Below are 27,623 nucleotides of genomic sequence, written 5' to 3' on the forward strand. Positions count from 1 at the left end.
TTTCTGAAGAACTTTGAACTCATTCAACGCATATTTTGACAAAATTTTTATTAAAGATCTCGATTCCTAACAAATTACGTCATATTAGATACAACTAAACGCGTGTTTACGATCAAACGTAAACATCAAGCTCGCATAACCTCCATTCGAGGCAAGTTTACGCGGTCGCAGGAAGTATCCGCCCTTTTGAAAAGAAGTCGCCATATTGTTCGTGTCTTCCGTTCAACGAAGCACGAAGCGGAGGGGTAGAGACAAACGAGATTAGCAATCTGCCGATAATTCGGTGCGTATTTTTGCGAACGTGAGAGCCGGTCGTATCGTCGCACAAGCCGCCTGTCAAAACATCTCGAGACCGACACCGGTGAGTGTTTGAGAGCGCGAATATCCTAAACTCTCGGTCGCGTTTTCGCCGCGTCTTCTCTGGTGAAAGACCGGAGTCATCTACTCGCGACCGCTTTCCTTTTTTTCTCCAGCGACGAATAACTCGCGTCTTTCGGATTCTTAACCCATCGTGCCTTGTATCTGCACTCGAGTGACGTACAATTGAGTAGGCAAAATTTCGTCGAATTTATTCAATTATTATGGTTGATAGATGCGCGATAATGGAATTCCATTCGCTAAAAATGAAATGTCACGATTGACTTCTCTCCCGAGTTATCTATGACATTGGAAATTGATATCTCCTTGACGTTATGCCGGATTTCAAGTTTTGTTATCATCGATTATTGAATTAAAAGACGGGACAGTCGAAAAGAAAAGTACAGCTGGAAAAAAAGCAACTTTGCAAGCCGCCTCACTTTATAGATATGTTCTTATCGTACTTTGTTACACCTTTCGAGCTTGGATGAATACACTGGGATTTTATGGAGAAAAGATAAAATAAGACATCGAAAAGAGGTGTAGAAAAAGCAAGCAAGAAAAAAAAACACATTACCCCCTAGTGAGCAATGAACTCTATTCCTTTTCGCGTCTCCTATACTTTTATACGCTTTCTTTCATTCACGGAAATCAAGCATGTATCATTTTACAAATAAGAAAATGTAAAACAAACATAATTAAAATAAACTTACAGATTTCTGTTCATATCGCGAAATTCGATCGTTTATTTATACTTTTTGACACTTTGTACGGACATAATATTTCACTCTAAGCGCGAAAGGTACAGGTGAGAGCACAACCAATTAAAGGATCTCTCATTAGTTTCTGTCATTACGCGCGGCTGCCTGATCGATCTCTTGGAACGTTCTAAAAATATTCTGTCGATATACACGGTACGTGCACGCTTTTCTATCTCGCTGTCCGTCGTGAAATTTAACGCCGCCTGCCAAATTCTCGGACTTTCCACAAGCGAGAAAATTCTGTACAGTGTGACAACGCGTTTTTTTTCTCTCTTTCACATAAGTTTGTCTATATATATATATATATATATACACACATTATACACAATATCTTTCCTGGTTTTGAACATAGCGATGTCTGATCCTACGGGTGATCATGTAGAAGTGTTGGACGAGGAATTGGAGTCCGATTATAAGCCTCCGCCGGAGAAGAGTATCGAACAGATTTTGGAAGCGGACAAAGAGGATGAAAGTTTACGCAAGTATAAGGAAACGCTTCTGGGAGAAGCAAAGGCTGGTGGTATTATAGTGGGTAAGTTTTTTTTCTTTTAAATACATATAAAATAATATATGTAAATAGTTAAATGTATTTATTTGCTCTTGTCGTCATTCTATTATTATTCATGTCAATTATTTATATTCTATTTATATTATTTATATTTCTATTATTCATCTTGCATTTTTTGTTATTGTTAATACATAAAGAATTTGTATTCCATAAAGCTCTAATTTCATAATTTTTGCAAATTTTGTATAAATTATTCTTTATATTTATATCGTAATAGTCATGCATAAAATATTAAAAGATATATTTTTTTTTTATTTACTCCTATTTGTTCATTAACAAAAATAATAACTGTATAGTAATTGCTTTTCAAAAATACAGAAGTAAAAATATATATAACTATTTGATAATATTAATACATTTATACAATAGTAACATCTCTAAGTTATTACGTATGCTTTTTTTAGATCCCAATGATCCTAGAAAGGTAATAGTAAAAAAATTGGCACTATGTGTTGCTGATCGGCCGGATATGGAGCTAGACTTGAGTGGTGATTTAGCACAATTGAAAAAACAGACATTTGTCATCAAGGAGGGTGTGAGCTACAGAATCAGAATCGATTTTATTGTACAGCGAGAGATTGTGCATGGATTGAAATATATTCAGAAAACATATCGTCTTGGTGTGCCTGGTATGTTTTTACTTATTATCATTTTGTTTAATCCAACATGGCCTAATATCATATTTTTAATTACCACAAATTCGATTTCTTACTAATGCTTCAAATGCAAATTAGGAGTTACGGGTAAATAGAATATATGTATAATAATCTCTATACAAAGCATGATTCAACAGATTTTATATCTGCAATCTCTTTTGTTTCAGTTGACAAGATGACACATATGGTAGGCTCATATCCCCCTAAAACGGAGCTTCAATCTTATACCACTCCACCTGAGGATGCGCCATCCGGTGTCGTAGCACGAGGATCTTACAGTGTCAGTTCTCTCTTCACAGACGATGACAAGCACGAACATCTGAAGTGGGAATGGGCGTTCGAAATCAAGAAGGATTGGAAAGAATAAATCGTCTTTTATCCTCTTTGGATACAAAGAAATCAGGAAGACGATAATTAACAATTCCTAGCCTTACACACTTTGCAAATAATAATAAGAACACAAAATGCCAAAACAGACTTGGATAAATGATTTATACGTTCTTTAGTTGTGGTCTCGGCGTTGCCATAAAAATTAATAATATATTTTAAGTAACAAAAGAGAAAAAGAATATAATCGATATTTATTAAGAGTTTTTTTTATAATTGATTAAATATTCAATTATAAAAGTAGTGCTCGAGAATTGCAAAGTATACGTACACATAATCTTAGTCACTAGTACAAGCAGACACCAGTAGTAATGACTTAAAAGCGACACACGACGTGACAAACCAGTGTTTTCAGAAATGATGAGTATTAGATGCATGAGTGAAATTTATAGTGAATGTTAAAGCCAATTGATCCATTATATATGTATAATACTAATTAAGAGTAAAGAAAATGCTCTAAAATATTTAGATAATATTTGTACAACATGGTTTTCGGACAGCGATCAGAGTTTGCTCGATTATTATATATTTGTCATATATTTAACATTCTATAATACACAAATACAAAATTATATGTTAGATATCGATAAACTAAAAAAGTGGTGAAAGAAAGACAAAAAAGAATAGCTCTAATGCTTTTATTTTTCTAAAACAGAATATTTCTCTAAAAAATAATTATGTTTATAATATATATATATATACATATAAATTTTGAATATTGCATAGGAAATTATATTTAACTGCATAATATAATTTATATTTTAATCAGTTACTGATCTCACAAATAAAATAAATTCTATTTTGCAAAACAGATGACAAACTTTTGCTTATAATTAAAGCAATACTGTTATTTATAATAATAATGAGAGATTTAGAAAAATTTCTCTATATTGATGACTTAATGATTATATAATATAATTTATGTATTAAAGATTGATATTTTTTTCTATTTACATATAAATAAGTTTTCTATTTATGTACATGAAATTGATTGACTTTCTGGTCAAAGATGTAAAAGAAACCTCAATAGATAGTGCCATAAGTAGTCGCAGTCAATTTTTGATCGTTGCCCGATAAAATGATATACTATCACTTATATCTTTATTTTGTAATATAATTATTTCTATATTGTCATGTAATGGGCAAGAATATATTGATTTAGCTACTGGCTCAACCAAGTATCTTACACAGATATAAATGCACCTAGTAGTAAAAATCTCAAATATTTTAGAAACAAATAATTATGGTATTCTGTTCGCATACTTCTTGTAGGGAAATTTTAACGAGGATTATTATATGTTAATATTATATAATAATTGTTATATACTATTATTATATAATAGTAACATAAATCCTGCATATGTGTGTGCAAATTGAAAGTTCCGACAACCATGTCCTTCATGGAGAATAGCGAATGCGTTTATTACGCAAATAATTAGAATCATTGAAAAACCTTATTCATCCTAGAAATGCGCACACTACCAATAATTAATCAATGTGTAAAAAAAAAATTTGTATATTTATATAACCATACTATATTAGAGCCTGTGGTGTTTTTTCGATAAATACCGATTAATTGTGTAGGAATGCCACGTATTTGTACGATAATGAGCGATGACAAAGAGAAGAATATATTAGTGTAGATATTTTGTACCTTTACTACGAGCTTCATGAAAAAAAAAAAAAACAAATAGATTGAGAATAGTTACCTCATTGGAAAATTACAAAGTATATATTGATATAGACATATGTATTTGTGCAGATAAAATAGAATCACATTTCGCATTCTTCATCTAAAACATATTTTTCCACTACATATATACGATGTAGTTGTTTTGATGCCCTTTTAACTGCAATAGCATCTTTTTTTATCATTGAATAGAAATGAATCCTTAATTTTCCTTTGTCGCTCTTTTTTTTTGTACATTTATTTGTATCTCGTAAGTGATGGGAGAGAGATTGAAAGAAAAAAAGTCTTCTAGAATTGTCTGGGATTAATTAAGAACTTAGGATTTGTATGTACTTCATCGTACTTTGTATATCACGCATATTCATTTGTATGTGACGCAATATATATATATTGTATGCGGCGAATGCGATTATTGTATAGCAAATATACAATCTATGTCAATATTCTCTCTAATATTGTCTCTTTTTATCCGATATTACGTTTAATTATTTTACATACATTTTTCTTTTTTTCTTTAAATATAAATTAATGAAACATTTATGCATATCATTATCGAGATATATTTTCAAAATTTAATAACAGTAAAGTAATACAAAGTACGCAAATTGGTATAAATTTTAAGACACATGATGTTTTATATGTATACAGAATTATGTCAATCGTTATTGGATATAATATTAGTCCTATAAATATTTCTTGACATTTGAAACGAATTGAAATTGTTGATATCAAACCATGATAATCTGCAGGAACATTAGAATTAAGTTTATATCTGGCATTCATTCTACACGTTTGTTTTCCGCACTGAGAGTGGCATGAACATAATGTAAATGAATATCTCTAAAAGCGATTTAAAAATAGAAAACTAAATGAAGAAAATAGTTTATTTATCTTTATCTTATAAAAATAATAAGTATATATAGAGAGAGATTCATATCGTTCATGCTACTCTATGGTTTAATTTAGACTGTTAATAATAGTATTGAGAAATCATTAAATTAATCATACTTTCATACATTCTATAATATTTTGCCAATTAATATGGAACACAATTTGTGAGGTAAAGTTTTCGATGCAAATATTTTATTTTGCATTTAAGTTAAACATACTTAACCATCTATTTGTGTAAAAAATATTTTTTGTGATTTGAGTTCGTTTTCCTAAAGAAAAAAAGAACATAGTTTGAGTATATAAAAGTATATATATATATATATAAGTAATTCTTGCAATAGTAAGAAGCGTGTCATTATATATTGCATTCAAGTCTAATAATGATAGTGATGGCAAGCCGAAAAAAAATATGTAAATGTATGTACATGTGTGTATATGAATTTATATATTTTCGATAGCGTCGCTGCGGCCGTTGCTGATGGCGATGTCTATTGCGATTGCAACAACTCGGCCACGGTCACGGTCACGGCCACGGTCACGGTCTACTCTCTCGCGGGGCTTTCTCGTGGTGCGGTGCGCGTTCTCTCTGCTATCCGTCGCGCCGGCCGGTCAGCGAACTCGGCCGGTTTGTGCGTTCTCGTCAACGATGCGTTGCGCCGCAGAATCGAGACAAAAATGAAAAATGCTCAATGCAATATTGAATTCGCAGAAGTAAGTGGAAAATTAATCGCCCCGAAAATATGCGATGTATTTTTTTGTCATTTAAAATTTAAATCGTCTATGAATGTGTGGAACAGTGATCTACAGATGATTTTCTCACTTTTCCGAATATATTTCCGCGTTATGAGAATATCTTGTATAGAGTTCATCTTTGTGTGGAGAATTCACTTGTCATTTTTCATTTATAACAATGGTTCAAATAATTTCAGATTAATTTCTAAAATTAATTATTAATACACACGATTATCTTAAATTCTTATATGTCACTCACTATTGTCTAAATAGTAATTATACATCTGACAATTTAAATTTTCTCCTTTAAATTGTTTTTATCCTTCTTTTAAATTAAGAATTTCAGTGACAGATATTTTTTTGTACATTTACATATTTTTTTCTGATAAGAGAGTTGACTTTATCAAAAATATTAGGACACGCGTACAGCGTATTGAGATTAAGAAAAAAGAGAAGACCCTTGATACTCTGTGCTTCTCAGATTTCAGGTGTGGGAAAGATACTGCAAGAAAATCGAAGTGCATAGGGTGTGGCATTTTTAATTAGAGATAGTTACAGAATTATCATGTGGTTTATTGCACGACGAGATTCATCATGTTTAATAATTGTCATTTTTTATGTGTAATAATTAACATTTTTTTATATTCACGACGTCATCGAAAATGCAAATTAAACGTGCGAATTGAGAGGGTATATCTCGTTATATAAATAATAAAATTTATAACGGCGACAAAGCTTTGCTAAGTAGTTCTGGGAAAAGATCAATTGCCATAATCATCATTATTAGAATGTAAGATAAAGACGCTGCTTCTTATTGCAAAAGAACAATCTTTTTTTTATTTTATTACGAAATAATATCTCCATGTTACATACTTATTATTAGTGCATCTTTCTTTTGTTCAGAGTTAAAGTATAAATTATGCTAACAGTAGTATTGTATTGCTCGTGGGGAAATCGGACTCAATTCTCTCAGCTCTTTGATTGGACTGCAAGGTAAGATTTCTGAGTAATAATGTGTGTTGAACTTACACAATGAATAACGCTAAAACATTATCTAAGTAAGACGCATATCGTCAGCAATAGCTTCAACAGCAATTGCGAATGTCGAACAATACGTGTGTATTATGATAGACATATGATATGCTATTGTATGATGATGTGCAATGCATTGTAAATAATTGCAAACGAAAGTAATCTTGGATTTCATTTATCGAATTGTGATTGCGATAAATATTTATTTAGTAATTTTTAATTAAAGGCTTGTGCGTGCTTATCGAGCTTGTCGAAACATGATGAAATATTTGACAAACTAAACATATCACCGAAGCGCATTAAAACTCGATATTTTCTTCATTATCTCATGAGGGAAAATTTTAAAAAATAATTCTAGAATATGATTAAAAGATATTGAAAAGGAACAAGAGACGTAGCAAGCGGCAAAATTTTACGTGTTGACGGGTAAGATTCAGGAGCCGATACGAGTGAAGAGGAAAGGGACGTGCTCTTGTTGAAAAAGACAGTATGTTTCCGGAAAGCGAACGATCCCAGACGGATGCGAGAGACGGTTCTCGTTAGACACGCTCGAAAAAGTCCCTGGCTCCTCGAGCCAAATCAAATTAAGTAGTAGCTATTCGACTAATTAGGGATAGCTTTTTTAATGGGCCACTCAGCTCGAACGATTGTGCTCATTGCAAAACTTGTGTAACGGAATCTTGAGTCATCGTTGATATCCTTGAGTGAAATAACACTGATTGAATTCTAAAAACAAAAAATTCGATGGGCTTAATGAACGATATCTATAGTGCTATTTAATGAAAAAAAAGACATACAAGAGAGAGAGGTAGTGTATATTATGATAGTGTGTCTTAAATGTCTAAAATATATATAAGAAGGAGAGCACTCTTTAATATTTGTAATAATTTTTTTATAATATTAATAGAATGATAAAAATTGACAAATTTGTATTAACATACACACACACACACACATTGTAATAATAGTTAATATTTAATATTAAAATTAACTCTGAATTGTACTCTTGTAATTAAATAATATACGAGTAAGATGAAGATATTTTTATAAATGCGCACGCACACACACGCACATACACATGCATTTTTAATTGTAAATTAATATCAGGAAATGCAGAGAGGAAAAGAACCGTTAATGTAAATTTCGTTGTCATTATTACGAATGATATACGATATCTCTATTTCGTGCCTTAATTGGAAAGCAACATGTGCACTTATTAGGCGAGTATTACCGAGTCGGGTTAAATTCAACTAAACTGATTTGGTTAATCTCATCAATCTAGTCAGCAGGGAGATTTGCCTGATTGGACTTTGATAGACCCAGTTACAGATCTGGAACAGATATTGTATCTATTACCTTTAAGATTTCCTCGCGTGCTCTCCTTCCCCTGTCATCATTTCAAAAGCAATAGATGCAATATCGTGTACCATCGGTCCCGGGATATTTCAGTCAAGATTGAGCCCATTTGCGAAAGGCATCATGATTGCACGTTTTGTCGGATTCCACCTGGCGAGAAATCGCATTACAAGTGAGAGATAGCAAAATTGATTAAGTATTCGACAATTTAGCTCGGTAAGATTTCTACCGGCTTGCTATCTCCATCAGCAAAGATTTTTGCAAGGATGAAAAGCCAATCAGAAGTAGAAAAAATCTGATTGTACAAGAATATTTCATCTGTCAAAGAAGAATTAGAGGGAAGAAAGGATGATGCCTTTAGACGAGATTGAAACTCTACACTTAAATGATTGCAAGGTTTCCGTTATAGAAATCGGAAAGATTGAATGGGTCCAAGTCAGCATAATATTTATAGAAATATGACCATTCATTAAAAAAGAAGAAAGATTTTCATTATAAGTGTTTTGATAAAAATAATTTATTTTATTATTTATGTATTTTGTATATTGTAGCAACGATCATGTGATTATTATATTATTATAATATAACATAATAATTATATCCTTGCTACAAGATATGTCATTCATATTTATATGTAATATATTCAAAATTATATGTATTTATTGATACAAGATTTCTCGTGAAAAAAAATATATAAAATAATATTTTTTCGCGTACAAGATATTGTTTTCGAAAAAATCGCTTTAAAAATAAAAAAAATTAATATGTAATATAATTGCGGTTTAATATTTAGTTTCTTTATGAACTTTTGAATAATCTCGATCTTGTATCATATATATATGTCGTCAAATTCGTCTTGATAACTTTATAAATTTTAATTAATTATAATGTCCTGCGTTTTTTAAGCAACTTAATTATATAATTTAATGAAAAAGATATCCGACGAGAGCCTCTGTATGTAAATGACATTGTATGTCTACGTAATATGTGACTGTCTGTTAATCGAAAAAGGTCTATATATCTCTCGCATTCGTTTGGTCGCTGATGCGCGGCTTCGCGTATCGATTCCGCGAACGATGCGGACGCGATTCGTTGTATTTTCGTGCGCAAAAATAGCGCGAAATTATTATCGCGACGGCCGGCTATGCGAAAAACACAGACGAGGTTCACCGCCCCTATACAATAACCGTCGACAGTTCGATGCACGTTTACCACTCACACTCAACCCTTTCTCTTGCTTCCTTCTCTCCTGCACGCGACTCTCTCGTGCCGAGTCAGCTGCGAGCGATGGGCCCAGACCGGTTTCGCTTCGCTCGCATCTATCGTACAAGTATGCCACTTGTTTGCGGGAGGTTGATCCCTTCGCAGCGGTCAGATTATTTAACGACAGGTATTTGTCTCGTTGCGATTAATTCGCGCTATTACATAATTCCCTGATTATTATTGTTGCTCGAAATCAGCCCGTGATTTTATAATCGAGACACAGATGTGTCCATTTCTTAGAATCTGTCCCGGCAAAAGTGAGCAAGATAGAATGATATTAGCTATTAATATACCAGATAAAACTTGAGATTCGTTTATATTCGAGAGAAATAAAAGAGAGGTTTATTCATAATCTTATAATTAAAAAAATTGTATAATGGAAAAAACATTGCAATCTAGCTTTGAGATATTGTACAACTTAATATACAATTATTAAGATAAAAAAATTATGTATAATTATATATAAAAAAGTGTAAGTTATTATGATCTCTCTGTGACAAAAGATATTTTCTTGATAACAGTTTCGAAATCATACACAATGACTTTTATAATGAATTTTTGTTTCAATATTTTAAATACTTTTACAATTAGTTGAAGTACTATCTCTATCAGTACACATGGTCAAAAGATGTTTATAGGAGATCCATAGAATGTTAAAACATATTTTAATATCCTGTGAATCGCTTATGGACATCTTTTGAACATGTGTGCTGATAGGGATAATTACTGGAAAAATATTTAGAATAAATTTGATGCTCGTGATGATGAGACAGAGCTTGTGCTGTATAAAATCAAAATATTTGAAACAAATAATATTTCCTTGAATATGTAATACCCAGGTAGAATATGAAACTCATAATATCATTATGACATGTCACCTAAAAGTCATTTTAGAAAAATCATAATGATCTCATTTGATATACTTTTGGCAATGTTTTGGTGACTTATTTTTGATATTATAATATCATTTTTTATATATATTACGCAATTACTTGTTTATTTAATTATTCATGTATATTTTAATTATATTTAACCAACATAATCTTTTTAAGATTATATATGCGATTATCGAACTTAAAAATTTATGATTCTTTTTGTCATCTTTAACTCATTTTTTAATCATTTTTGTTTAGGTAACTTTTAAGTGATAAATAAAATCATGATAACGCCATAATGATATCATTATGAGTTTCATGTTCCACCTGTATGTATATGTCTATGTGTACGACTATACACGAGGGTGTCATTGCCATCGCTAGACAGGAGAAAGAGAAAGAGAGACGCGAGACAGCACAGCCATCAACCCCTACCCTCGCGCGCTCCCGCGTCGCCGCGACGGGGCCCGCCTAGGAGCGGCCGACGTTGTACGGCGGGCCTCAGCCGCCAGCCGCCTCAGTTCAGTAGCGTGACGAGCGTCGATCGCGTTGTTCGTTTCTCGCGCTCCTCTCGCGTGCGCCGCTCTTTCCTTCCGATCGCTCCGTCCGTCGTTTTCTCTCGCTTTGCGCGCGAGCCTCTTCTCTCGTATCTCCCCTTCTTAAGCGTATATTATACGCATCGTCTTTCTTCTCTACTCACAATTCGGCGAGACCGAGGCGCGGCCGAATCGAGTCGGATCGAATCGTGTCGAGAGACGGGACGAGACGCGCGCGCGTGTGTGCCATCGATACGTTCGACCGGACCGAAGCGTCAAGAAGCCAACGATCGAGGGAAGCAGGACTTTTTCGTGGAGAAAGAGCGAGAGAGACACACAGTGAGAAGCAGAGAGGTAAGAGAAGCCGGCCTCAGCTTCCTGTCCCGTGCTTATCGGCGGAATGCGAGGCCGCGTATTCCGGCTTCGGATAACACATTCGCGAGCAACCTCTTTCGTCCTTCTCGGTATCCTGCGTAAACCGAAACGCACCCAACAACACGCGATATCCTAGACCCTAGACGATTAGAGGCCCAGGAAGACTACGAGGTCATCATTTAGACGCGTTGTTAGGGAATCTTTTAAATGTCTCTCTGGGAAGTCTTTTAGATGGTATCGCAATATTTTTCGCTCTCTTTACATACGCCAAGTACTTACTCGAACTAAAATTACGTAGTAGGTGAATGGTTCAATAGCCCTTGACGACAAGGGGCGCGCGAGGGTGCGATGAGGACAAAGCGTTTTCTCCGTTCACACACGGCGCGAATGACGTAGCTATGTAAATTCGAATGATACATACTGTTGTTCGAGCAGCCAAAAAAAAAAGAGAGAGAGTTGAAATACGCTTCCTTATATATTTTACGTATCCATTAAATCTATTCTAAATTAAATGAAGAATAAAATGTCTATTTAAACTTCTCTCTTAATTCGGTTTTAACTGTAACTTTTAACTTGAAGATTACTGGTCCCTATATTTTTTCCGTACATTTTTATTAAGTAAAAGTCCGAAAAAATATATCCTGATATATAATATCCTTTTAATAAATTAAGATTGAAATATTATACATCTGTTACAAGTAAACTCAAAGTTATTAGAAAAATAAAATTCTATTCGCCCTTTTAATGTCGGCATGTATTATAGCTTTGACGTTTAATCGTTTAAATGCTCGAGACCTCTAAATATTTTGGATGTGTATTATACATTCTATATTTAGAGTTTATAGAAAAAATAGCGATTAATCTTATCATTAGAGACTATTATGAAGACTCTAATGAAGACAGAAAACTGAACTATTCGTTTGGACGATTATTATTGTTATTGTGTGTAACCCCTGTAAGACGATCGTGCCTGGTAATCCTCGCGAGAGCTCGCGTAACCTTGAAGGGATCACCACGGGGGCAGTTCCCATGGAGACCGACCGGGAAGCCCTTCGAGAGGCAGCGCTTCGTCGCGCGGCGTGAAAATTCGCTGTCGACGCATGGCCTTCACTTGAAAGATGCCAACTATTTTTATCGACCTTCGCGTGAGGGACGCACCAACGGGGGAGTGCGTGCCTTTTATTTCGTACGGAAGCACCGTTCGCGAGTGCGTCGGTGAGTCAGCCTCGTCGGTCGTTGCGAGTTCTCTTCGTTCTTTGCCTGCCTGTTGGGTGGGGTCGGACCCGGTCGAAACGAAAGAGCGCCACGGTATGACACTTTGGTATTCCGAAGGAAAATAATCAGGAAAAGGCAGAGAAAATTAGTCGTATTTCGTGTTGGAATTTCGCCTCACTTTTTCCTTCATTCTCTTTCTCTCTCTGTCTCTCTCGTGTATTTTATTCTCTTTATTACAATTTCCTCTCTTCAATTCGATAAAATTTTTCAGTAAGAATTAATTAGTTTTGTTTTCTAGTGTCGAATTTATATTAACAATAGTTTATTTTATCTTCGCGGAATCTCATCAAAACTTAGCACGTAGAGCGTATAACGAGTTTAAAACAAATTTATTTCTAGTTAAAGTCCTAATGAGTCGATGCTCGAACAAAACAGATGAAATAATCTTTTTCTTCGTCGATTCTAAAGCGTTGGGCCCGGCACTTAAAATGAAAAGAAGTTTAAAAGTGTTCTTACGTCCTAAGTACATTAGCAGACAAAATATGGTCACGGAATTCGTTAATGCGTGGGAAAGTTATTATATCCTTGACAGATCCTGTCATTTGTAGCTAACTACATACATCGCGAGTAAAATCCATGACGTGCATTCATACGCACATTCCTGAGTAATGTGTTTTCCACGGAACCAAAAAAAATGTTATGAAAATATAGTAGAATACCTATAAATTATATTATTAAAAATCCACTCAAAAAAATGATATTGATAAGATTTTTTATATTTTGTATTTGCGATTTTTAAAAATTATTTGAAGTAGATTGTATTTATACATTCTATTTTTATATAAGATATATTTGATTTTAACGAAATAAAATCTCACGGAGATATGAAAGTAAAATAAAAGACGGAATACACGAAAAAGTGTTTTTGGTTTGCTGTTTTATATGCTCAAAAATTTTCTAAATAAAAGAGACTAAGAATAATAAAATGAAATTCTTATTTTATATACAATTTATAGTAAAATATAAATTGTATCTCTCTTTCAACCTGACGTCGCAATCGCGATAAATTAAACATGAAATTTTAAACATTGTGTCCAATTGTCGACTAAAATAAAGTCTGTATTGTATTGATAACACTGTGTTATATGCAAAGAATGGAAAAAACCAGTATATATATCTGGTATAATAAAAAAAAGCTCATATAAAATGATATAAAAATAAACATCAAAGCTTGGCGAATTGCGTTATCATGGTGAGATTAATGCACCCCGCCGTGAGACTGTAATCGTAGACATTTAAATACAAGCAATAGAAGCTCTATGTATGCGCTTTTGCAGTGGATAACTTGCACTTTGTACCTTTCTTCCGCTCGACACAAAAAAGCAACGCGAGACGAAGCCATTCTTGAAAGTAATTTAGAAGGATTGCTTTTTCAACATGACGTTAACTTTAACCATATATTATGACTATTTAAAATTTTAGTATAAGTTTCTCTATCACTAACATATAATTATACATAATAATATATATATATATATTTATGTGTATGTGTGTGGATGCGCATGCTATTGTACTAATATATTGGATTAGCCAAAAAGTAATGTCATTTTTGCAATAAACAATGCTTTTGTGTTTTCTAATACAAAGCACTGTTCCTAAGCTATAAAATATATACATATTCTGAAAGCATGATTTAAAAAAAAAGTTGTTACGTGATTTTCTTGAATTGACTTTATTTTGTAAATAAGTGACAAAAAGGTATATTTTCGAGCAATTATTTGTTTATTTTTGCAAAGGAAAAAAAAACGCGTTATAAACAATAAAAAAAGATTTCCTGTCACAATTTGTGTTTATACATTTTCTTGTCACTCATTTTCAAAATAAGTTCGATTAAAAAAAAATTAATCAAACGTAATAATTTTTTTAAAATCACGCATTGAAATGTCAGCTTTGGCATATATCTTTCTCTTTGGCATTGACTAACTCAATAATAAGAAAAAATGATTTATTAATCGTTCGATCATTATAATGACATAAGCATCCCATCATGATCACTTGGGTATTACTTAACCGTCATTATCATCTCATTGCGACGGTATATAATATTATCCGTGAAAGTAATGCAATAAAAAGGGTACAGTAGGCACGTGCACTCGCAAAAAACGCTAGCACGAGTTTCACGCTCGTACATGTGTCGCTGGTTTCTTGTCGCGATTTTTCGCGGGGCAGTCGCAGCTGCGGCTTTCGAGCAACTCTGCACAAAGGAAAGAGAAAGAAAAAAATGCTCACGATATTGTACTGCTAAAAGAGTTCGATCAAAATTACCCGAGAAGTGATATTTTATTTTTTTTTTTCATCGATGATAATAAATTTAATACAACAAAATATTTCGATTTGTACTGCTTTAATTGACAAATGTCATCTGTTTTGGATTGACATTGAATATCTTTAACCGGAGAAATATTTAACATCGCGACAATACTTACAATATTTAATTTTTACGTGACAATACTTTAGCGATGGTATTTTATATATTACATGTAATGACCATATCCGTTGTATGATGTGTGTACCGGACGTTTATATGTACCGTTTGTTGTTCCTCGCATCATGCCACGTCGAACATGGCGTGATATGAATCTTACCTGCGGTTGTGCGCGCATTTTCTTTCTTGATTTTTTTTCCTTAAATCTCACAGTAATCTCTCGTGTTTCCGACGCATAACGGATTCCGTTGCCAGCTCGAATGAAGAGAGAGGCTCGCGTGACTTTATCGCTACAATCACATCTGAAACATAAGTAAATCACTTATGGCTCATATTCGACCGTAAACACTGCGAATTTTCTCCAATTAGTGTCAATAACTTGGAACGAGAACGCGCGAGCCGCGTCGAGAACGACTATGATTCAGGGGGGGAGAAGCAATTAATTAAACGTCCAGATATGAAATATCAGTCCTTTCAACAAAGAGTTAATATTAATTCTGGTAATAAAAGCCGTCTGGTTATAAATGAATATTATCTTTTTTGCGTTTTTAGAAAATATATTTTTTATTAATATACTTTCTGTATATTTTACACTAATACCTGGAAACTAATGTAATATATTTTATATATTTTAATAGAATTTAATAGAATTTTTACGCGATTATTTTTTACATGACATTATTTATTTTTATATTTTCCCACTAATTAAATAGAAAAATATCCTCGTCTCTATGAGAGGATTCTCACGATTCTCTTGAGTATACGTTTCAAGTTTCATCTAAGAATATCAATCAATTAGTATCGGATAATTCTAATATTATGTGTTATTATGAAGAAAAAATATCCATGATTAGATACATGAAGAGGAAAAGACTGAATAGAGATATAATCGAGCAAATCGAGCGAGATGATGGTATCGGTGTCTTCGGAGATGACCAAGTTCGGCCAAAGACCCGCCTGCGGCTTTTCTTGGACCGATACTTGCATCACACAGCTGGTAAAAGTACTGCATCGCTCAAGTTTGAGTATGGCAGGATCGTGCCACATTTATCGTTCTAAATCCGATCGGCGTGCTTGTACTTTTAGATCTCTTTACTGTCGGCGACTATTTATTTACTGTTTTATCATATGGTCGCGGTGTTTCTTTTGGTCCTTTCAAAATACAACGAACAATGTTTTCTGCTACATGTATTTGATTTACATGTAAGATTATATAAAATTTAGTAAACTCGATAAAGTTTTAATTGTGTAATATTTAATTGCTACGAGATTGAAGAAAATTCTCGTTTGATTTTCTCGAGATCGAGCCAACCGAATTGAAAGTGTCAATCTTTGCGCTTTAACGCATCGTTGTCCTTGTTCGCTGTCGTTGAAAGCACTTCCGTTCATGTTCGTGACGGGAAAATTTAAGAGCGATTTTATCTACCGTGTTGTTGACAAAGCGACGCCTGCTTTCACTATTCACCTTTGTGTAGTTTGAATTTTTATATGTCAAATGAAAATTATTTGGATTTATTTGGAAATTATAAAATTGCAATAGATATTTTAATGATAGATATATACAAAAAGAAAATTTAAAAAATTAAAGACATTTAAACATTAAAAAGTATCTGTCATTATGATATAGTCAGATGATTTTATCTTCCAATTTTCAAGCTCACGTAGTTTTCCGTTTGTAAGAAGAGTGATGAAATAATTCTTCAATATATTAAATAAATTATTACTAAATCATATATTAAATAAAACTTTAGTATATTAATAATTCTTTAATATATTAATAATTTGTTAAAATTTAATATATTAATAAGTCTAAGTGTATATTAATATAATAATTCTTTAAAATAATAATAATTATTCTCTTTAGCAAATTAAATAAAAACAGAATTTTACTTTACAGTTTAATTGGCTAATTAAGTTAAATAAACAGTGTGTGTTTCGTGTCCGTCAAGCTACGGATATGTTGAATATCACGGTCGCGCTCCTCCTAAAGACCAAGGAATTTCTTTCACGAGTTCAAGGACCCCTTCTTCTGTTATTCCTGTGCGTAACGTTTTACGAACGTGTTACGTGGGAATGCTTTAATTCACATACCGTTTTACCAGTGGCGCAACATTGCTTTTATGCGCGTCTAGCATAATTATTTCGATATGGATTAAGAACTTTAATCGTTATGCGAAACGAGAGTCCTGTTTTTCAGAGTCCTGATTTACATTAATGTAAATAACCGGTTCAATGACACGGTGCATCAAGTTGAACGGCTCATTTACATTTATCTGCCACTTGCAGTAGATGCCTGTGATTATACAGGATGTATCATATAAGCGAATCATCTCATTCGTTCGAAACATTCTTTGACGAGTTAGAGAGAGAGAAATTTTAATGAATTGTAAACTATAAATTAAAAATGTAGATTTTTCGGAAACGGAAATAGATTTTTCAACTCTGAGTACAACTATCTCTTCCTATTTTTTTAGATAGAGATGTAGTAGTGAAAGGTTGATATCTTCTTACGCGAACAGTTCTCATTCGACCCATTAAATTAACGGTTAACACGGTTAAATTAAGAGTAACGTTATTGAATGTCGATTTTGATATTGAATAGACACGTTTAACAGGAATTGATCCCAAATGGATGAGAGATTCTCGAAACGTGTGTAAGATTAATTGTGGATGATTGAGATTAGATATCAATTCTAACAAGCGGATTTGCATTTGCAATTTTATCCTATCGTTGTGATATAAGATGTTATATTAATAAATTACACCCTTTACGCAAAATGCAGCTACTAAGAAATCTCTAATATTACTAATTGTAAACCAAAGCTGTAGCTTGAAACAATAATCAACCTAAAGATCGAAATCTTTCGCAGTCAATTTCCATATTTTAATGAAATAAAGTTTACCTCCTACAATTTATTAAAATTATTAAGTTTGTTAATTCATTAAAATTTTTTATGATTTTTTAAACTTTGAAAACTCTGTTATTTAGAGAAAACAAGAATTGTAAATTTATTTATAGAAGATATTTTGTCACAAACGTGTAGCGATGATCTCTCATAATTTTCATGATATTTACATATATTAATATCATAATAGAAAGACGGAATGCGTTTTTTTATTGAATTATAATTGTTATAATTGAAATTATTACAACGAGAAATAAAATTGTGGTCAAAATGGCTAAAACGGTGGTAGGGAATCACAACGGGATGAGACATGTATAAATAAAGCGAGAAATACGGAAGGGAGCGCTTATCCGGCAAATAATAGTGGTGTTTTGTCTCGCGTTAGTAGACGTTTGCCGGCGATAGCGTTGGGATGAAACTCTCTCGAGGATCAATACGCGCAGTGGCGGATTTCTCAATCGGCGCACATAAGCCTCCCATGCTTTCCCTACTGAATATGACTTATAACGCTCGTGTGAATAATGTAACGAATAATGTAATATATATGTTATTTCAAAGTAATATATGTATAGCAATTTCGAGAAGATATTCGTACAGTGAAGCTTATCTAAAAAGGAAGGAATAAATAATAAATGTAATTGGTTTAATAATTAACTTTAATTAATTGCATAAAATTGCACGTATATATATGAGAATATATCTCCAACGTAAAATAATTATTGTACGAACTCCTTTTGCATTATATATCAATCAATTAAAATCGATGAGAAAAATTTTTTTTAAATCTCCGTTAACGCTTTCCTGATCAGTGATATAATTAAAAGTTTCATTATTATGATGTAGTAATAGGCTTAAGAATTCTCTTTACTACTTGTTACAATACTTGAGATAATTATATTTGAGTATAGCTCGAGATAAGTGGATTTAATAACACCTTCAATGAACAAATTATATGATTAACGTTTATTTGTGTTTATTTGTTTCAGACGTTAAAAAACTACCTGAGTAGATTTTGTAACTCGAGTAAAAGCAACCGAGTTCGTCCAGCTACATTAATACGATGCAGAGCAACGGTTCGGAAAATATAGGATCTGAGAACGGTGTTGACAAATCAGGATGGACAGTATGTGTACTAATTAATTAAATAAAATTAGCCTAATACAAACTAAGTCCAATTTGTCAAAATTATGTGATGATACATTAATAGTGTTGCCGAAAAACTTGTATCATTAATATCTAATTTATATTTCATTTTTTGAAATTGTCACATATTCATATTAATCAAATTACATGTAATATTGTTGATAATGATGAAAAAATCATTTTATTATTTAGATTGCTATTAATTATATTTAAACGAACTTTTTAAATGATTTATTTGGCAGAAATAAAATTAGCAAATTATAATAATGTAATTAATACAATCTTTCTCAGGTTGGATTGATAAATGGGAAGTTTAAGTATCTAACGGCGGAGACATTCGGTTTCAAGATTAACGCCAACGGTTCGAGTCTGAAAAAGAAACAATTATGGACTCTGGAAGGCAGCGAACATCAGGTTTTCCTTCGCTCGCACTTGGATCGATACTTAGCAGTCGACCAGTTTGGTAACGTGACATGCGAAAGCGAAGACTCATCAGACCCGGGATGTGCTTTTCAAATACAACTCGCTTCTGACGGTACATACAAGCTTTTACAATCTTCTTTACGAATCAGTCATTTATAATCTGCTAAAAGTGTCTTATTTTTAATTTATCTTTTATTAAATTAAAGATTAAATATATATTTATTAAATATATAAGTTAAAAATAAGACAATTATATATATGATCAGACATAACAGAGCGGATGACGAAATGTTCATAATTCCAGATGTCCCGATATTAAAATCAATTTTTATATTGTGTTGTATATAGTAAAACATCTAAAAATATATAACTTTTTTAATAGACTAGACGTGAACATGATGATTATTTTTATCTTTTGCGTTATTTATCCGACAGTTATATTTTAAACATCCGGCATTTATCTTAAAACTGTACTGAATGGTTAAAATTTATATATGTATCTTTTGTGATTCTTTTTTCAACCGTGATAAATTTCAGGCAGCGGACGATGGGCGCTGAAGAATATTCAAAGAGGATATTTCTTAGGCTCGAGCCAAGATGAATTGAGGTGTACTGCTAAGGCTCCGGGCGAGGCAGAATACTGGCTTGTACATCTTGCCGCTAGACCTCAGGTACATCTAAATAATACCTATTGCATTATCAAGTCTTGCAAACAAAGAGTTTACAATCTGTGGTTTACCTAGTTGTTACATTATATGTATGCACAACTTCGTTAATTATTGTATTTTCTCGACTGACTGATTAAATGATCTTAATTCGTTCCGACATTACTTCGTTCTTTTATAATTATACTTTATTAAGCTCTTTTAATTAATTTGAGGATGATCAAAAAGTATTTTTGAATACATATAATGTATATATAAAGAGAATAATATTAATTTTACTTAATTAACTAGGTGAATCTTCGATCGGCCGGAAGGAAACGTTTTGCGCATCTGAGTGCGACTCAAGATGAGATCCATGTTGACGCGCCAGTACCCTGGGGTGAAGATACTCTATTTACATTGGAATTTCGTCCAGCGACCATGAACGACGACGATAGTCACAAGGATCGTGCTAAGTCTGAAGGCGGTCATTACGCGCTTCATACGTGCAATAATAAATATCTCGCACGTGACGGCAAACTATTGGATGCTTGTACGCGAGACTGTCTGTACGCTGCAGAATTTCACGCCGGTCTTCTTGCTCTTCGGTATACAGACAAAACTGTCATAATGTTAATTAGCAATCATTTTGTTTAGTCTTTTGTATAAATTCTTGCACATATAAAAAGATGCAATAATCATTCTAAGATGCGAGACAATGTTAATTAACATTTCGATATCTTTTGCAGGGACATACATGGCGCGTATTTGGCACCAATTGGAAGTAAAGCTGTTCTAAAATCGAGATCAACGACCGTTACACGCGACGAACTTTTCTCTTTAGAAGAATCTCTGCCACAGGCGTCATTCGTTGCGGCGTTGAACCAGCGATACGTTTCCGTAAAGCAAGGTACATTTTTAAACTTTGCTGATGCGAGATTTCCCGTTATCATAAAAATGGGATTTTATTTAAGAAAATTACTAATCAAAAATTGATATCTTAATTTTAATTAGGCGTCGACGTGACGGCTAATCAGGACGAGATCTCCGGCCATGAGACATTCCAGTTGGAGTTTGATCGAGTGACGAAACGATGGTATGTACGAACGATGCAGGATCGTTACTGGAGTCTGGAGGCCGGTGGCGGTATCCAAGCATCCGATCACAAGCGCTCGTCGAACGCACTCTTTGATCTGGCGTGGCAATCGAACGACGGTACGGTCGCGTTGCGCGCAAACAACGGCAAGTTTCTGGCGACCAAGCGATCCGGTCACCTCTATGCAAACGCCGACTCGCTAAACGGTAATGACTCCGACGCTGCCAAGTATCACTTCTACCTGATGAACCGGCCTGTGTTGGTGCTGCGATGCGAGCAGGGCTTTGTTGGGCCCAAAAGCGCATCCGGTATCAAACTCGAATGCAACAAGGCCGTCTACGAGACGATACGCGTCGAGCGGTGTGAACGCGGCGTTGTCAGATTTAAAGGTAATTCCTTTTTCTTATCATATAATCCATTAATTTCCAATCAAATCAAATTATTAATCGTTGAATTAAAAATTGAGTTAATCAAGTGGAATTAATCATTTTTCTTAAAAATTTTAAATATATATTCCATTTAATATATACATGTAACGTATATATTGTATCTTTCTCAACAATTTAGCATAAACAATAGGATATATATAAAATCAAATTTATATATGTAATGTAATATAATACTAATTTTACTGTTAAAAAGAATAAGCTATTATTTTTGTCTTCAAATTACTTGATTTGATTTTATTAATCATTTATTTATAATAAATAGGACAAAACGGGAAGTATTGGCATGCGGATAGTGAAGGAGTGACTGTGGATTCGGACATGCCGTCCGACGGTTTTTACCTCGAACTGCGCGAGCCATCACGGATCTGTATCAAATGTGTGGACGGCCGATATCTCACCGCGGGCAAGAATGGTGCGCTGCGTTTAGGCGAGTCGGACTACGAGTCCGCCACGAAATGGGAATTCTAATACGGAAAATCTATATATATATATAAAATAACGTAAAAAAACGTGCAACGAGCAAGATTTGTACTCGACTGCCTCCTCAGCTTTGGTCGTAACTCGCACAATACCGTATCCCTTCGAATAACAGTGGCAAGAGATTCGCAGTTCGGGCTAATTCCCCTGCGGCGTACTTAATTAATCGAACATATTGCGTCGAGCAATCAGCATAGAGTTAACAGTTTACAAGGTATCGACGTATGATTTTTTTGTTTCAGATTCTTAGTAAACCGTTTCATCAAACTGCAATATACTCAAGACTGACGCGATAAATGATTTATCAAAAGTTTAAAACCGACTTGAATACTTTTATAACTGCCTAGGGTCTATTTTATACATAATACAAACTTTTATATCTATTTTATTATAAGTACAATTCGCCACGTTGCGAGCGTAATATTATGCCAATGTCTTTCTTTCTATGTACTATTCGTAACTAATTTTTTTTTTAGAAATTTTATTACAAAAAATTGATGATTATTATTATATTTACTTATTTTATATTTTATTAATGTGTTTTGTAATATAAGAAAAATTTGTGATAATATGAATCATTAATGTAAAAAAAAAGGAAAGGAATGGAAATGTATTGACTTTTTTTTCTACTCGCAGCGTGGTAACAAATTTTTTGCCACAGTTTATTTATTAAATAGATTACTTAAATGAATATAAATTACTCTTAAAGAGGCACATTTGAAAGGGAATCAAATCCAATAAGCCGACCAATATTCACGACTACTGCCCGATCCGTTTAATATCGATTTCACAGTTTCTATTACTAAAATATATCCGTTACGATCATAAGTTAGGCAAAACATTTAATGAAACGCACACGGAAGAGTTTTGCTGTATTCTCTTCGCATGCTTCACACACCTATTACTAGCCTACCGCGTATATTAAATAAGGCCAAACTAAGGCTTGGTGATGGAAAGATTTACAGTAGCATACAGATTCGCGTTTTTGTTCGCTTTTTTTTTTTTTACGTTTACCAAGAATGATACACTTCTATGCGTATCACGCGTTTTTAGCAATAAGGTAGACTTAATCCTTTTCACTTTTCGTAACAATAAGCAAATTGGCGGAAGATCGCCGATGTTATATATGTTTCATGTTTTACGAAATTCCTATATATACTATATCGAATAGAATTATATGAGGATACGAGAATAGATGTGTCAGATTATTTCGAAAGACATTGAAATCAGTCTCGTGTAAATATATGTTTGCCTCTTCACATTGTTGTTTTATAATCATAATATATTATCTACGCCTCGCACCACTTAATTTTATATACGTTACGAGAACGGAACGCGTATTTATGGCGCGAAATGTATGAAAACCGTGATCGTTAAGTATTCTATATCTTTGGATAAGATGTGTCGATGAAATATATATCTTGATCTATCACGATGACTATCGTGTGCCCGCGCGCGTACATACACACATATTACTCCTTTATATACTTATGTAAGCTCTCTTTTACTACTTTTACACACGGTAGACATGCAGTAAGAATAATGGATGTAATAAATTAAAGGATATAATAAAAAAATTTTTTATTGATCAGGATTTTGGTTGAATTGTTTATTCAACTAGACAATTATTTTTATAAACTGATATTTAATATATTACAGAACTACATACAGAAGGATATAAAGAACCTATTATTACATCTATTGTATTCAATTTTAGTAACAGATTTCTCTATCAATTTTTTCCTTCATAAAAATATATAAGAAATATGCTAATATTATTTTTTATTTACAGATCGCAGTTTGCAAAATGTATTTTATATGTTAAAAATTAAAGTAGTCTAGGAACAAAATTTTAATTTAACTCTATTGCTGTGCAACATGTGTTTATGAAACATGTGTTAAAAATATTGACTTTCAATCAATAACAGGGAACTATCGGGACAAAAGCATGGTAATTATGGTTGTCATAATTTTTGATTGTTCTCGCATAAAATATTTATTACAAGTCCATTATCATTCGGCGTTTAGCAGTTCGTTCCTCTATTTCAGTATAATATTTAATGAACATCAATTTTAATGTCGGATACATCAAAGGCAAAAGCGGTAGTTGTGACAGATTTATGCACATATTATCATATGCAATACCTACATTATTCAATTTAGAGCTATTGTCGGTAGGCAAAGGAGGTATTACTGGGTAACGTTGACTGAAATGCGTTAATAGTGTGAACTTTGATCTCATTTGTTCACCTGCCTGTATAGCTTGCGAGGTAGTCGAATGTGTCTTTATTTTCGCTTCGTTCGCTAAATCGTCCTCCATTGTCGCTTCATGAATCAGTAGATCGCAGTCTTGACCGAGTTTCACGAGACTCTCGCAAGGCATAGTGTCACCACTGAAAATATAACATTACTATGATTTATATATATACATATATATCACATTAAGGTAGAGTCGATTTCAAACTAAATTTACAGAATAGATCAAAGATCCATTATATATGTCATTGAATTGGAGTTATAGTACATGAAAAAATTTATAAATTATGTGTATATATATACACATATATATATATATATATATATACCTGTACACTATTTTCTTCCCATTCCTCAGAGTCACAGAAACACCGTAAGCATTAGGACAATGGTTGACAAGTGTCGTTCTCACAGCTTGAACATTTAATGTTTCATACATATTTATGTAATTGTACCTCTTTTTTGGTTCATGTATGTCCATGAATAATTCGCTGTTTGGAATCAGATTTATTTGATCCAAAATATGTTCGAAACGTATATGATATAATCGCAGCCACATTCCGATAGACATCGGCGCGAACAAATACAAAGAATCTTTTGTGACCTTTTCCCTTTCTTTCAGAAAACCGATCAATCCCATATGATGATCAGCATGTGGATGTGATATGTACACCGCCTAAAATATAATTCATGCAAACGTTATAAAAGACCACCATTACAAAATTATGGAAAATAGAAGCATTAACATACCTTGACCGTTTTTATGATCTCATCCACCTTGTGCTTTCCATAGTTTTTCGCGATCTGTCCGAACGTACCCTCGCCACAATCTAGCAACATACTGTGATTTTTATCTATTCGTAGGAGTATACCACTCGTGTTTCTAACTTTACTTGGAATGCTAGAACCAGTGCCCAACATAATGATCTCTGGGTATTCCTTCTTAATAGATAATCTTTCTGTTTGAATGTTGATGGTTATTTGCAGATCTTTCAACATTTCTGAAAAACCTTCGATGTCGTAAACCTCCTTAGCATATTCCTCCGGATGTAACATTACTTCATTGTTCGTATCAAATCTCAATTCTGGTTGTAAATAGATGGTGTGATTTGTTCTGGAACGGTGTATAATGGGCAAATCTTTCGGCTGAAAAAAGAAAAATTTATATTTCCAGCAATATATGATAAAATATGAAGGTACTTTCAAGCACAAGAGAAATTTTGATATATCTTATATCTTACCCGTTTATTCTTTTGAAAGCTTTTTTCGTTTAATAAAGGAAATATTTTAGAATGTAACATATGAAGTTTGTACTGATGCCTATGAACTGCTTCAGTGCCCATGCACTCGTTCTCTTCGTTCACAACTAAGTGACGCGTGCTATCATCAAATTTACGCATCCAATCTATGTAACGAGGATCATCCATCACCCTTTGAGGTGTGAAATGAATGATGCAATACGGCGTATCATTCTCGTTCGACGCTGTTGTTTGATGTTGCGCAAAGGCAGGGTGATTTACAAAGGATTCTAAATAATCTTCCATTGGGCAGTCTACAACTATAAAATAAATAAAACTTAAAAAGAAGTATAAGAAATTTGTTACTCAATATAATGTTTAAATATTTGTCAATCGTTTCAAAATCGTCTATCAACATACTTAAAAAAATAGGGCCCGGTATCGTCGGAGAGCAAACATCTTTGCTCAGAACGACTGTACCATCAGGAAGAGTAATATCTTGGCCAGCTTTGAGCTGACCGAGCAAAGGACCAGGTGTCACACCCTTTTCTACACACTTTTCCAAGCATAATGTGCCTCGTCGAGGATTCAATCTACAAATATAAGACATCGCACTCGATATCTTTGTCTTGTCAGACTTTTGTTCGACCTTCTGTGTTTTTCTCTCATTCTCCACTACATTATCACATACTCGCTTACCATTAGAATTCGTGTTATTAATATCGATCATTTCGTTTTTTATATTTACAGATTCTTTTTCTTGTGCACTTGATTTCGTAATAGAAACGTATGATACAGACATTACCGAATCTGTGTACAACTTTGATTCATCGCATTTTGCTTCGTGAACCTTCAGAGTTTGCAACATCACAAATTTCTTGATTGCATCAAATATCTCTACAGTCCCCTTAGGACCATGTATATTAATTTCTGGTACTCCAGCATTTTGTATTGTTAAAAGTATTCCTGGCATGCCACCTAAGTTATTCCACAATGCCGATGTTATAAATATATGTTCAAGTTTTACTAGCCTGTATTTATGTTCATACGCTAACCTCTGTGTTCCTTCTCCGCAATTAAAGATATAGCTAGTATGACCTGCCGTTAGATAAACACATTTTGGAGCACCACGAGCTCCGCTACCTAGAATCTGCAAATAAATTTATTTATTAATTAATATTAAATGTTGAATTAACATAAGAGAATATATTCTTATTTAAAAGAGTTTAGAAAACTTGAGTATTTATTTTTTATTATATCATTTATCAGTGTGAATACTAACCTGTAATGACACGTTTGCATTGCCAAGATGTTTTATAGATTTTTGTTTGATTTTTTCCCTCGTTCTTTGCGTAATGAATACATGCGTAGAGGAGCGAGGCATGCCTGCGTAATATTTATAACAATTTTGTTGTAAATTGCAATTTTTTATAAGGAGACTTAGCAAAGTGTAATACTTCATATGATACACAGATGAGATTATAAACTTCATTCGTTCGATTTCTTTGTCCAAAACATTCGTAGGCGCTAAATAATTTATTCGGATGCGTGTATATATGATTCAAGTATGAAATCTAATCTTTTCTGATGCAATATGATTTTAACCTTAGTGACATACAAGCCAGCGATCTCGACACGGTATGTAGCGTAAAGGTGCCTTTTCATGTTGACGCTCGACACTCATTTTTGGCGTCAAAACAGATCACGTGATCAAAATTGACGAATTGGTATTTTTATTTTTGGTCACGTGATGTCTTTTGACGCAGAAAATGAGTGTCGAGCATTAGCATGAAAAGGCACCTTAACTTTCTG

General features: G+C 33.3%; 3 protein-coding genes across 5 annotated transcripts; 2 read left to right on the forward strand and 1 right to left on the reverse strand.

Annotated features, from left to right (window-relative positions):
• The first annotated feature begins 59 nt into the window (after positions 1–59).
• Positions 60–4,420, forward strand: LOC140665108 (rho GDP-dissociation inhibitor 1-like). Of its 2 annotated transcripts, none has more exons than XM_072890834.1 (4): positions 60–361; positions 1,471–1,650; positions 2,091–2,315; positions 2,510–4,420. In XM_072890834.1, exons 2-4 carry the CDS (start codon positions 1,473–1,475, stop codon positions 2,707–2,709), a joined length of 603 nt encoding a protein of 200 aa, XP_072746935.1. In that variant the 5' UTR covers positions 60–361; positions 1,471–1,472; the 3' UTR covers positions 2,710–4,420. The 2 variants fall into 2 exon arrangements, with proteins under 2 accessions (XP_072746935.1, XP_072746936.1); XM_072890835.1 differs by lacking the exon at positions 60–361 and adding an exon at positions 1,134–1,271.
• A 6,667-nt stretch (positions 4,421–11,087) lies between these two features.
• Positions 11,088–23,912, forward strand: Singed (fascin domain-containing protein singed). The gene is made up of 8 exons (XM_072890821.1): positions 11,088–11,458; positions 19,072–19,208; positions 19,520–19,763; positions 20,189–20,322; positions 20,608–20,903; positions 21,045–21,205; positions 21,310–21,780; positions 22,103–23,912. The coding sequence occupies exons 2-8, from the start codon at positions 19,146–19,148 to the stop codon at positions 22,306–22,308; spliced, it is 1,575 nt and encodes a 524-aa protein (XP_072746922.1). The 5' UTR covers positions 11,088–11,458; positions 19,072–19,145; the 3' UTR covers positions 22,309–23,912.
• A 163-nt stretch (positions 23,913–24,075) lies between these two features.
• On the reverse strand, positions 24,076–27,475 carry Rnasez (ribonuclease Z). Of its 2 annotated transcripts, none has more exons than XM_072890816.1 (6): positions 27,094–27,475; positions 26,232–26,961; positions 25,815–26,131; positions 25,324–25,719; positions 24,903–25,249; positions 24,076–24,710 (listed from the first exon to the last, which is right to left on the reverse strand). In XM_072890816.1, the coding sequence occupies exons 1-6, from the start codon at positions 27,301–27,303 to the stop codon at positions 24,317–24,319; spliced, it is 2,394 nt and encodes a 797-aa protein (XP_072746917.1). In that variant the 5' UTR covers positions 27,304–27,475; the 3' UTR covers positions 24,076–24,316. The 2 variants fall into 2 exon arrangements, with proteins under 2 accessions (XP_072746917.1, XP_072746918.1); XM_072890817.1 differs by lacking the exon at positions 27,094–27,475 and having other exon boundaries at positions 24,077–24,710; positions 26,232–26,789; positions 26,867–26,967.
• Between the last annotated feature and the right edge of the window lie 148 nt (positions 27,476–27,623).

Source organism: Anoplolepis gracilipes, chromosome 4 (genome assembly GCF_047496725.1).
Source record: "Anoplolepis gracilipes chromosome 4, ASM4749672v1, whole genome shotgun sequence".
Taxonomy (NCBI): domain Eukaryota; kingdom Metazoa; phylum Arthropoda; class Insecta; order Hymenoptera; family Formicidae; genus Anoplolepis; species Anoplolepis gracilipes.

What these genes read in the sequence shown, in the direction of transcription:
- LOC140665108 (XM_072890834.1), top strand. Translation starts at nt 1,473, where the DNA reads ATGTCTGATCCTACGGGTGATCATGTAGAAGTGTTGGACGAGGAATTG. An exon ending in GGCTGGTGGTATTATAGTGG is followed by an intron (nt 1,651 to 2,090) that starts GTAAGTTTTTTT and finishes TGCTTTTTTTAG; the next exon opens with ATCCCAATGATCCTAGAAAG. An exon ending in ATATCGTCTTGGTGTGCCTG is followed by an intron (nt 2,316 to 2,509) that starts GTATGTTTTTAC and finishes CTTTTGTTTCAG; the next exon opens with TTGACAAGATGACACATATG.
- Singed (XM_072890821.1), top strand. Translation starts at nt 19,146, where the DNA reads ATGCAGAGCAACGGTTCGGAAAATATAGGATCTGAGAACGGTGTTGAC. An exon ending in ATACGTTTCCGTAAAGCAAG is followed by an intron (nt 21,206 to 21,309) that starts GTACATTTTTAA and finishes AATTTTAATTAG; the next exon opens with GCGTCGACGTGACGGCTAAT. An exon ending in CGGCGTTGTCAGATTTAAAG is followed by an intron (nt 21,781 to 22,102) that starts GTAATTCCTTTT and finishes TATAATAAATAG; the next exon opens with GACAAAACGGGAAGTATTGG.
- Rnasez (XM_072890816.1), bottom strand. Translation starts at nt 27,303, where the DNA reads ATGAAGTTTATAATCTCATCTGTGTATCATATGAAGTATTACACTTTG. An exon ending in GCTTTCAAAAGAATAAACGG is followed by an intron (nt 25,720 to 25,814) that starts GTAAGATATAAG and finishes TTCTTTTTTCAG; the next exon opens with CCGAAAGATTTGCCCATTAT. An exon ending in AGATCATAAAAACGGTCAAG is followed by an intron (nt 25,250 to 25,323) that starts GTATGTTAATGC and finishes ATTATATTTTAG; the next exon opens with GCGGTGTACATATCACATCC.